We start from the raw sequence: 12624 nt of genomic DNA on the forward strand, positions 1-12624 counted from the left end.
TTTTAAAAAGGTTTTTAATGTTTTTATTTATAAAATTTCTTTACACTTGACTTAAATCCTGGCAGAGACATCTCCAAACAGTGAAATAAATTTACCCCCAAGGAGCAATGGGGAAAAAAGTGTTATTCTAAAATGGTTTTTTGGTTTTTTTTTTAACATTTATTTATTTTTGAGAGACAGAGCATGAGCAGGGGAGGGGCAGAGAGAGAGGGAGACACAGAATCAGAAGCAGCCTCCAGGGTCTGAGCTGTCAGCACAGAGCCCAACGCGGGGCTCGAACCCAACGAACCGTGGGATCGTGACCTGAGCGGAAGTCGGATGCTCAACCGAATGAGCCACCCAGGAGCCCCAAAAAGGTGTTATTCTAAAGCAGGACCCTCTTTATACCCCTAGCAGCCACATGACTGACTAAAATGGCTAAAAGTTACAAATGAGTAATTAAAGGCAAAATCTGCCCCCAAGCCAAGGGAACCACCCTTTACCTCTGGTAAAAACTAAGGCAAACAGTTCTTCAATACTCCCTCACTTTATTAAGTGTAACAGGGTACTTATATATCTAAACATTTACTGTAAGTTTTCAGTGACATTTAAACTCTGAATTACCTTTCCATAATTAAGTTTCTTTAGGCACATTGGTTTGTATTTTATAGAACACACGCATCTTTAGGTCACAAATAGGAAGGAGTATACTTTGCAAATGTTACAAAGATGATTCCAAATCTCAGAGAACCTCTCTCCTGAACTGCAACCACTCATTTAAGTATTTAATGAAAATAGAGCCCCCAAACAACTGTTTAAACATAACACTGAGAGATTCTGCTGATTAAGAAATCCCTGAAAGAGTAGTAAGCCGTGATTACTGAAAAGCTCAGAATACTAGCAAGGCTTAATTGCAAAGTATTGAACAGAAGGCCACAAATTGTCTTTTCCTAAGAGGAGATAGGAACTAAGGATGTCAGTTAGTAATGCATTGGAATGGCATTGCCTAGTGCGAGTGTTGCGCAGAAACTCCAGGTCACCTCTCCTTTATTATTTTGGATAAGCTTCCACTATCATCGCATGGCCCTGTAAAGGAGAAAAAAAAAGAGCTCCGTTAGAGCAACGGAAGGCAATGAATCCAGCCAGTCCTGAGGCAAAAGGGAACAATGGGAAAAGTACGGGCTTTGGAGTCCGATCCTGGGCCTGCCTTTCAAACACTGTGTGATCTTGTGTGTGTATGGGCAAGGGGAGTGTTGCCACTGGCATCTAGTGGGTAGAGATCCCGCTAAACATCCTACAACACGGAACACAACCCCCCCATAACAAATAATTATCTGGCCCCAAATGTTAATAGAGACAACGCTGAGACACTCTACTCTATATCCACAATGCGGGATTCCTCCTCTGGTCTCCCAGTCACATTTGCATCACTTATTTGGCTCTTGATGAAACAATGCCAAGTTTAATCTACTTTTTAATCATCTCCTCTCGCCTTCACCAGACTGTAAACTTCTAGAAGAAAGGTACTGGGTGGTATTCTTCATTCATCCACAAAAGCATCCGGTATTGGGTTTTACTCTGTGTGCTAGGTGAACAACCAGGGAGTACACACTAGAAACCACAAGACACTAACCCACGTGGGCTGCCCACCCCGCACAATACTGTGCCCTCGTTATCTCCCTCAGTTAAGCCTGGCACAGACATGTGGGCGGGGGGGGGGGCTCCAGTCCTGACTATGGTTTTCTCTGGACAAAGGTACACAGACTGAAAAGTGCTTTTCATCATGAAGTCTGAAATACTCTAGCCTACAAATAACTGACCCCTTGTTTCTTCAGTTTCTGAGACAGGTCATAAATAAAGGCTTTTAAATGCAAGATGTTTAAACTTTTATATAGCTTATTATTTATCTTGATCAGCAACAGAAAAGTTTCTGTAATCTGGAAGAAAACCAGATCTGTTTCCCTCAGGACTGGGGACAAAAAGATTACAATCAGCCCTCCTTTTGGATTTTATTCCCAGAGTGAAATGCCATATGTAGCAGGTAGGAAGTTGTGTCTGTAATGCAAGTAAGGCCAATGAAAGAAATCTGTAGAATAACAAATTCCCCCCAAATAAACAGCAATAAGTTACCCAGCAGTAAATTAATTTTCCAATTAAGGTATAATTCAGTTTTCAGGAAAGATAATTTACTTTTCGGAGAGATTTTATAAATATGACCTCAGGGTGACTAGATAAATGAGTAAAATTTTATCTAAGAAAAAAATTTTTTTTTCAGTTTAAGACAGAGACAGTGCAACTGGGGGAGGAGCAGAGAGAGAAGTACAGAGAGGATCCCTCTTCGCACTCAGCACAGAGGCCGATGTGGGGCTTGAACCCCCGAAACCATGAGATCATGACCTGAGCTGAAACCAAGAGTCAGACGCTTGACCGACTGAACCACTCAGGTGCCCCGGCTCTCATTTTTTTCTACACGCTTTTTGTATATAGAAACATAATGAGGATGTATTCCTTTTAAAATTAAAAAATATATATAAACATTATTTTAGGAATAGAAATAGCTCGAGTTTAAAAACTACCTTCCTTCCAAAGTACGATCAAGAATTAAAGTTGTACCCTCCTCCCTCAAAATAGGCTGCTTTTTTTTAGTTGTCTGTCATCAGAAATACTGCTCTAAGGATGTTTCAAAGTGAAGCAAATGAAACGTGCTTGGAATGAGCTGGTTTGGTTTGCAAGAAAATGACTTTCCAGAAGCACCTCTGAAGCTGCTGTGACATACCTGCCCTCCAGCGGCACAGGCAGCCACCAAGCCATACTGGCCTCCCTCCTTCCGTAATCTGTTGGCAGCTGCCATGACCAAACGGCAGCCAGTAGCTCCAAATGGGTGTCCCAGGGACAGCGATCCACCCCAGTTGTTAAACTTCTCCAAGGGAGGTGACCCAACCTGGCTCCCACAAAAACAGACACAAATATAATGATGAGTTTACTTAAGATTAAGAATCAGGCCAGACTCCTAGCAAGAGGAAGGTAACAGAGATGGAGAAAATGACTAACTTGAGACACGTCACGTATTACTTTATCGTAAAGAAAGAAATTCTAGGTCAATTCTGAAAGCCACTGTCTATTTACCTTCACCTAACACCAGAACTGGAAGAACAAAAGACAAAACAGAATTTTACTTTCATTTTTTCTAAAGATTTCCAGGAACTATTTTCCAACGAAGAAATAAATACATTTACTAAAATAAAAAATTCTTCATAAAAAGGAATTGCTTTCCCCTTCATATTTTTATTAACAGCCCAAATATTACTGTGCTTTGGAAATTCAAGCATGCTTTTAATCACTTACCTTGGTTTTTCTACCCATGTAATTTTGTGCAAACCAATCAGAATCCATGGCTTTAAAATTAGCCAAAATCTGACCCTACAAGGGAAAGGACCTTGTTATTAATGTCCCTTGACATTAAAGTTGAGCAAATCTTTACATCAGTTTTCAGTGAAATCTTCCTAAGGAAACATTTGCTTCTTTTGAAGGGCCTCTAAGAGATCACAGCAAAAGGTATGTCTTCAAAACTGCACAACTGGATTCCCCCCACTTAACACCCCTTCCAACAGTATAGGTATTTCAAATATAAAGCTCTACTTGTGTTTTATAACACTATCATAAAACACACTTGGATCTCCCCAACACAATACATTTTTTATGATTACAGTCCTTTGATATGTATCTTTTAAGTGACTTACTGAGAATGCTTCATGAAATTCAAAAGCATCGATATCAGTCATTGTTAATCCTGCCCTTTCCAGAACTTTTGGAGTAGCGTAAGTTGGTCTAAAAAGAAAAAATAAGTAATGTGTTAAAACTTTAATTTTTAACCTTAAGAACTCCTTATCCTCCAAGGTGAGTTTTACATAAGGTATTATAATGCCCTCCACTCATTCACTGCTTCTGTACAAATATTAAGTATTGGGGGCACAAGAGTGAACTAAACAGACATAGCCTCTGTCCTTACAAAGTTTACATTCTAGAGTCAGGGATATAGCTAATAAACAAACTATGAAAGAGAAGGGCAAACAAATAATGTGAAGAATTAGAAAAACACAGAGCTGTGAGGGATGGGAAGACAGTCTAAACACCAGGAGGCTTTCATAAAAGGCCATTATAAAGACTATGTAGCAATATGAAAAAATGCTTATGACACCTTAATGAAAAAAGAATACATTATATATGTAGAAATGTATACAAACAAGAGGAAGAAAATCCAAAACTGTAAAATAATATACCAACATAAAGGATTATTTTTAAGAATCCAACACACAAAACAATTATGAACTCAGAACTTAATGTACTTTAAAATCTATATAATAAATGTGGGTAATCAAATACTTCTAATGATAGTCCTAGGCTATTTCTACACTGTTACCTACCCAAGTAAAAGTTGATCTTTTGGATCCTGAGACACATACACAAAATCCCTAGGTAAAAAACAGAGGGGTTAGCTCCAGTAATAAAATAAAGAAACTGAGGCGGCCATTTATTTGAACATTTACTTTACCTCAAATATGCCTTTGGCTTATAACCCATGGCCAGAGCTTTCTCCTCTGCCATTATCAGCATTGCAGATGCACCATCAGTCTGAAATGTTAAGGAGAACAATAACGTTAAATTCTTCAGCCTTTCTGGAAGTCTCTGTACAACCATTTTCTATGTAGTGTTCCTGAATCTATCAACTAATTACACTGTATACAGAGATTTTATAAAACAAAACTATTTTCATTTTATCCATAATTAATGGGCGACCCAAATACACACACTGACCCATTTTTTTAAGGAAGAGGGTAGAAAAACCTGTCAAAAAGTACCATCATTATCAAAATGAACAAAGAGAATAGGTAACATGAGAAGTATGTATTCATAATAAACTTAAGCCAAAAGATTTTTGCTTTTGACACAGAATATGAGAAATCTTATGAATTAAAATAGTCTCTCATTTACTTACTTATTTTTACATTTTATGGACTGTTTCTGAACTTGTTTCCTGCCTGTGGAAGGAAACACAGGCTTCGAGGTGATATGAAAGAAACTGGCAGGCAGCTGAGAACATTGGAACCATGGTCTTTCCTCTCTGGACACACCCTATATACTTCTTACCAACTGAGAAATCAAGTTGAGAGACAAAGAGCTACCACTGAAAAAAAGCCTTATACCATGACTAAAAGAAAGCTCAAAAAAAAAAAAAAAAAAATCCAGGGGCACCTAGGTGGTTCAGTCGTTTAAGTGTTCAACTTGAGCTCAGGTCATGATCTCATGGTTCATGAGTTTGAGCCCCACGTTGGGCTCTGTGCTGACAGCTGGAGCCTGCTTCGGATTCTGTGTCTCCCTTTCTCTTTGTCCCTCCCCTGCTCACCCTCTTTCTCTCAAAAATAAACATTAAAAATAAAAAAAAAATCCAAAACCCACTACTTCGGAGTTTGCAACATAAGAACAATTTCTGCCACAATCTATGATATTATTTTAACTTAGTAACCCTGAAGTCACGATGGAGCTACCTTACCACCAACAGAGGAGCCATAAGGTCTGGAAACAGCGGTGACCATACATAATAATGGTTTATGGACATTACATTAATATGTTCAATGTGCCATTGTGCAAAGTTACAATGAATGTGGTGCATCAACACATTGCCCAAAACCCACCTATCTGTGATGTGCTGCCTCTGATGATTTGCATTTCTGACTTCCAATGACTAAACCCGCCCCTTTAGCACACACCAGAAGTAATCAAAGAAGTTCAGATCTGGCAAGAGTATAGCCCACCCCATATGGCCCTATCATTCAATTTGGTGGTGGAAATGATTATCTAACCAGTCCTTCACCGCTCACGCCTAACAAGATGGTGGCGTACCATCCTGCTGGAATCATTCCAGGCACCCCTCCCCTAGCCCAAGAGTGGGCGTTAAGTAGTCACTTAACAAGGTCAAACATGTCAACATGTACCCATGTTACCCATGCAGGTAAGGAAGATACATTGTAAAAGAAATGCTGACCAGCTAGACTCTATCCAGAGGACTATACCCCAAGGTGGTAGGAGAAAAGAAACCACATCTTATGAGCAGAAACAGAATCAAAGGGATGTTTAGTTAACATCCCTTTGGCTCTGAGCCAAAAAACGAGGAAGGATATGAAGCTATATGCTGATAAATAAAACCACCACCCCAAGAAATGAGGGTAGATATACTTATTCTATATGTTTTATAGGAAAACGCTTATAGAAATCGCTTATAGTAACGTAATTGGGGACCAGTATAGAGCATCATTTTCTAACAAGCGGAGCTAAAAGATAACTTGTCACACTCTCCGCCTACTTTCCACATCTCATACAACTCCTCAAATTCACATCCTATGCTCCAACCAAGCTTTTCCCCAAAGAAACCCTCGCTCTCATACCTCTTTGCTGTTCCCCTTGCCTAGAATGCATTTATTACACTTCTTGAACTGGCTTGTACCCTTCCTTCAAGATTTGCTGCTCAGATGCTACCTCCTCTACGGAGCCTCTCTGACTCCCCCCGTGTGCGTCTTCTCTGTTAGCCTGCGCTTACAACCTCCACCGCATCTTCTCCTGGCATTATCATCACTGGCCTTTCTACCCCCAGTGCCTAGGAGAGCTAATCAGAGCTTCCTGACTGGTTAAATGCCTGAAGTGAACAGCTTTTTGTATCAGAATGGTGGCTAGATTAGGTGACTGTGAAGGCCTCAAAACTAGGCTTCTTTTTGTTTTTTTAATAATCCCATTTTAATATCTTTATAATGAATAACTTAGATGTTTACGCCTCTATAATACATATAAATAGATCTATTGTAGGCTTTTCTACTGAAAGGCCACAGATATAAAAGTCACTAGTAAACACATAGAGCACACATAGTTACCAGGAAAGAAGAATTTGCAGCCGTCACTGTGCCATAGGGCTTGATGAATGCAGGTTTTAGTTTGGCCATCTGCTCCAGAGACGAAGGACGAATGCCATTATCTTTGGTAACTGTATCTTTTCCTAAAAAAAAAAAACATGAACTTTTTAACTCTAAAGAAGTACAAGCTTTATATATCTTCTCCAGAGAAATGTTTTAAAAACTATAAGAACAAATGAAATGTAACCCATAGCTATTTACTAAAAAGAAAATCTTTTACAGTTATTAAGATATCATCGAATCTTAATCAATACTTTGTTTTAGATTTTTTTTTTTTTTTAAGTAATCTTTACCCCTAACATGGGGCTTGAACCTACAACCCTGAGATCAAGAGTCGCATGCTCTACCAACTGAGCCAGTCAGGCACCCCTGAACTATATTTTTAAGACATCTGGGAAATAATCTAAATGATCTAACAAAAGGACACCCTACTTTCTTTCTTTTTTTTTTTAAATGTTCATTTATTTTTGAGAGAGACAGAGTATGAGCGGGGAAGGGGCAGAGAGAGGGAGACACAGAATCCGAAGCAGGCTCCAGGCTCTGAGCTGTCAGCACAGAGCCTGATGCGGGGCTCAAACTCACGAACCGTGAGATCACGACCTGAGCTGAAGTTAGACGTTTAACTGACTAAGCCACCCAGGTGCCCAGGACACCCTACTTTCTTAAGGTATTTATTCACATTTGACTATTCTTCTTTTCAGAAATCACATGAATGAAGAATTTTTAAATGGGCATCTACATAAAAACTAAAATACAGCAGGAAGACGTAAAAGCAGACTCTTATGAAAACTTCTCTTTAAAATGTTGTAGAGCACCTGGGTGGCTCAATTGGTTAAATGTCTGACTCTTGGTTTCGGCTTAGGTCATGCTCACGGTTGTGAGATCAAGCCCCACCCCTTGCACTCTTCTGCACTGGCAGTGCAGAGCCTGCTTGGGATTCATTGTCTCCTTCCCTCCCCCTCTCTCTCTCCCCCTCCGCCCCCGCCCCCACTTGTGCACATGCTCTCTGTCAAAATAAATAAACATTAAAAAAAATAAAATATTGACCTATTACAACATAAATCGAACCCTGAGTCCATGTTTAAAAGTGAGTGTTCTGGAAACAGAACCAACATACTTACTGAGAAGTCATTTGGGGCTTTTGGAGTTTCAGAAGCGATTCAGAACTCTCAGAACTCCCTAACAGGTGGCATGAAGCATCCTCCTTTATAAAGCTGAGGAAACCATTTTACCTGGTACTTTGAAGGGCACAACATCAGAGAGGAGTCCTTCATCCTGGGCCTTCTTGGCCAGGCTGTGAGAGCGCAGCGCGTACTCATCCTGGTCCAGTCGAGAAACAGCAAAGGCAGCGGCCAGTCGGTCTGCAGAGTGGCCCATGGTCTCACTGGTGGAGAACTCGGCCACCGCGGGGAGCTGGGGAAGGGAAAGTACAGGATCAGGTACGCTGTCAACAGGTGTTATACCATGCCCAGGGTTATCTGGGAAAGTCAAGACCAAGACAGGAGAAGCTTTTTGTGAGCAGGGCATCTCTCAGGAGGGCTTACAAATTCAGATTTTCTAAGCACCATCTTTTTTCCCCATCTTGAGCAAATAATTAACCTTTCCCTGTAACTAATAGAATCTACAAATGAGCATAACCAACCGTATAACTAATTATGTATCTTTGCAGTGGGATGCTTTGGAAGCACAGGTCTTTACATAAGAGGTCCCAAGTCTTACCTCAGGTGACAGGAAATTCAATCTGAATTTAGAGATTAAAGACAGTCGCTGACCCAGAGTCTTGGCCTTATTGAGATCAAGCAACATCTTCCTCATTTTCCTTGAATGACGAATAGGGACATCAGACATTAACTCTACACCACCTGCCACGACCACATCGCACTGCCCGGAGGCGATCAAGCCAACACCTACAGGGCACAGGTTACAGGAACATGAGCATCTTTTGCAGAAATTAACAGACCACTGATAATTGAAGCTTCTTGATTAAATTCCTATTGTACGACAGTTATCAGCATTCTATAACGTGTAATTACGCTTTTAACTTTTTCAGAGAGATTAAGATAATTTTTTTGAATGACTAAAACTATATTCAATGCACTAGAGAAAAACAAGTTTCATTCAGTCCATATGGACAACAGCTTCTGGAAATATCCACTGGACCAACCCTCAAATCAGTCTAAACCAGAACATTCTGCATATTTTACAAACTCCCAGCTTTAGTTTTCAGAAAGATTTTTATCCCTACAACAGGAATTTTTACTACAAGCTAGAGAAAGTCTAGCTTTTGAAGATGTAAGGTAGCCTCTGCTCCTCTTTCTAGCCACTGGCGAGTATTTTGTTGCTCCATCTGGAAGTTGTCACATGCTTCATAGAGTGGTGAATGCCCCCAATCACGGCCTGTGGCATCATTTTCTGCCACTCATGAGGCAGGCTGCAACCTGGCCTTGATGTTACTAAAAGAGCACAGTCATCTTTCAGGTTTCGGTCTTTTCACAACAGGCACTGCCACTGCAAAATGTCCCACTATTTTGCTAAAGTTTGTCAGGAGAATTTGTAACTAATTATTAAAATTCCACAGGTGTGGGGAGAAAGCAGAGGAAAGAGTCTGTACTGTACTTCTTACACAGTGATTTATCACTTGGGCCACAACCTTCATGGGGGTGTATTAGACTCCCCTAACTTAACCATTTTTTTTCTAATTTTTTTTTTTAATGTTTATTTATTTTTGAGAGGAGAGGGGAGCAGAGAGAGAGGGAGAGAGAGAGACAAAGAATCCGAAGCAGGCTGCAGGCTCTGAGCTGTCAGCACAGAGCCCAATGCAAGGCCTGAACCCATGGACTGTGAGATCATGACCTGAGCCAAAGTCAGATGCTTAACTGACTGAGCCACCCAGCAGCCCTGGGATTCACCTGACTTTAAAACCCAACATGTTAGGGGCACCTGGGTGGCTCAGTCGGTTGAGCCGCCGACTTCAGCTCAGGTCATGATCTCGCAGTCCGTGAGTTCAAGCCCCGCGTCGGGCTCTGTGCTGACAGCTCAGAGCCTGGAGCCTGTTTCAGATTCTGTGTCCCCCTCTCTCTGACCCTCCCCCGTTCATGCTCTATCTCTGTCTCAAAAATAAATAAATGTTAAAAAAAATTAAAAAAAAAATAAACCAACAGGTTACAAATTATTCATGGCTCAAATTCAGAAGCACCCTCCTAGAGACATACTTCTCCAGCTGATAATCCCTGCTGTGGCCAGCCACATTACTGATGGAGAAACTGACATGAATGGTTGTGTCCCTCAGGCATAGACAGCAAGAAAAGATGAGAACTACTTCAAAAATCGAAAATGTTAAATATGACCTTATTTTGGAAAAACGACACAAATTCAGAGATCTCTGCTGATCATATACTTTTGTTAAGAGTACTTTTTTTTTATGATCGTATAAACGACCAAGGAGAATTAACATGTACCTTCTGCTTTCAAGTAAACATACCTGTGGTCATGGCTTGGTTGGCAGAGATGCAAGCCATGGTGACAGTGTGAGCAGGAGTCTTGTCCGAGAAGCCAGCTCCCAGGGCAGCCTTCAGGAAATACAGGAACGAAACGGTCACTTCTAAAGGAAGCGTTACGTGGAAATGATGTCATGTGAGCACCACTTCTCCGTGTGGTGAATCAGGAAAGGGTTTGAGGTTAATACTCTACAGAGTAACATTCAGAATGAAATTAGGCCCATCATGGAAATGGCCCACTCATTTTTCATCTAGCCATTAACCGACAAGCGCTTGACGAAATTCTTGGTAGCCGGATTCCAGTGTGGTCAACAGGCTACAGGTCACCTAATTCCTTAGCAATGCTGTGCTCTGGGCCTTCGAGAATATCAATACATAACTGGATTTTAATCTAAATCTCCAAATAGCCTTGAAGTAAACCTTTGAAATCCACCTGGTGGAAGGATGAAATAGGTCATGGAGTAAGATCCTCACGATCTGTGTTCCTGCACTTGAAAGGCTTGGTGGCAAAGCAAAAGTTACCAAAGCAGAAAGTGATTTCTAAAGAACCAACCACTCCCCTAACAGCCTTCCCACTCGGGTCCCTGCCTGCTCTCCACTCATTCCTCCCACTGCTAGTCCGTCTCTCTTTGTGACTGCCACAGAATTCAGACAGCACCCTGAAGACCCAATGCAAAGGCAACTTGGAAAACTTGCCATTAAGGAGGAGTTCAAGTTGATGAAAGAAACTTTGCAAAAGTGCCTAAGCCCCAAGTAAGCATCTTTGAAATAAGGTCAGACCAGCTCACCAACTGGAAAAAGACAAACCTGTCCAGGATGATGACACAATAGTCGCTTCAAAAGAGAACAATTTGAGGGGTCTTGACAAGAACTGAGGCCCTCCAGGGGCGCCTGTGTGGCTCAGTCGGTTGTGCATCCAACTTCAGCTCAGGTCATGATCTCGTGGTTTCTGAGTTCGAGCCCCGCGTCGGGCTCTGTGCTGACAGCTGGGAGCCTGGAGCCTGCTTCGGATTCTGTGTCTCCCTCTCTCTCTGCCCCTCCCCTGCTTGTGCTCTGTCTCTCTCTCTGCCTCTCAAAAATGAATAAATGTAAAAAAATTAAAAAAAAAAAAAAGAACCGAGGCCCTCCATTAATCTTGCAAAATGGCCTCTATCACTATGGCATAGTAAACGTTACACATAACATGAAGACACCTATTATTTTATTATAATACTTATTGGGGAAAATAATGCTGCCAAAAAAAAATCAATGTCTGATTCCATTTTTGCTTAAGAATTAATGCATAGATACAATAACAAAATATTTCATAACATTAAAGTTACGTTTTAAAAATAATGCTCTCACTATCCCCCCACCAGCCGCCACCACCACTATTTAACTATGAGATTCTGGTTCCCATGAGGGGAATTCTTTTTTAGTGGCCCTTTTCTGAAACTATTTAACTATGCTCAGAATACAAGATCTCCTGTAATTTGGTAAAATAAACCTGTTTCCAAAGTCAAGATGAAGGAGGCTGAATGTTTCTTAAATAAGTTTTACTTTTTTAAAGTTTATTTAGAGAGAGAGAGAGAGAGAGAGAGACCGCGCATGGGAGCGCCTGAGGATGCATGAGGGTGGGGGAGGGGCAGAGAAAGAATCTCAAGCAGGCTCCACACTGTCAGTGTGGAGCCCGACATGGGGCTCAAACTCAAACACCGTGAGATCATGACCTGAGCTGAAACCAAGAGCCGGCCGCTTAACCAACTGAGCCACCCAGGCGCCCTGCTTTTATATTTATACTACCCATATATCATCATCTGTAGAAACAGAAGTACGTCATAGTACCATACATACAGTATAACCTTATTCTGGTCTTTCTAGGTAGACTTGATACTCAGTGCCCAACCTACTCTGCTGAAAACTACACCCTGGCAACGGCACGTCAGCCTCTCAATGCAGACCAATTCAAAAAAGGAAGAAAGAAGAAAGAAGCAAATCTCCAGGGGCCAGGGGAGGAGAGCACACCAGTGGGCCAAGTGTAAAGGGCACTCAGGTCGTATGGCCTGATCCTCATAAGGTCCTTGCTAGCACGTATCCCACCCTTGGCCCCAGTTGACTCTCAGCCCTGAAAGAGCTTTAAATAGAAGTGGTTTCTGGGGAACCTTGTCCACATGCTTCTATTTAAAGCTTGAACAGCTCTCAAGGCA

General features: G+C 41.3%; 1 protein-coding gene across 1 annotated transcript in view; it reads right to left on the reverse strand.

Moving 5' to 3' along the window:
- Window positions 1–136: 136 nt before the first annotated feature.
- Window positions 137–12624, reverse strand: part of HADHB (hydroxyacyl-CoA dehydrogenase trifunctional multienzyme complex subunit beta) — a 40020-nt gene continuing 27532 nt past the window's right edge. The window contains exons 7-16 of the mRNA XM_027033368.2: window positions 10423–10510; window positions 8661–8848; window positions 8174–8354; window positions 6903–7024; window positions 4532–4611; window positions 4404–4451; window positions 3720–3807; window positions 3325–3399; window positions 2756–2920; window positions 137–1065 (exon numbers count right to left, since the gene is read on the reverse strand). Coding sequence (XP_026889169.1) covers window positions 1030–1065; window positions 2756–2920; window positions 3325–3399; window positions 3720–3807; window positions 4404–4451; window positions 4532–4611; window positions 6903–7024; window positions 8174–8354; window positions 8661–8848; window positions 10423–10510 — 1071 coding nt within the window. The 3' untranslated portion in view covers window positions 137–1029. The remainder of the gene's footprint in view (window positions 1066–2755; window positions 2921–3324; window positions 3400–3719; window positions 3808–4403; window positions 4452–4531; window positions 4612–6902; window positions 7025–8173; window positions 8355–8660; window positions 8849–10422; window positions 10511–12624) is intronic.

Source organism: Acinonyx jubatus, chromosome A3, assembly GCF_027475565.1.
Source record: "Acinonyx jubatus isolate Ajub_Pintada_27869175 chromosome A3, VMU_Ajub_asm_v1.0, whole genome shotgun sequence".
Taxonomy (NCBI): domain Eukaryota; kingdom Metazoa; phylum Chordata; class Mammalia; order Carnivora; family Felidae; genus Acinonyx; species Acinonyx jubatus.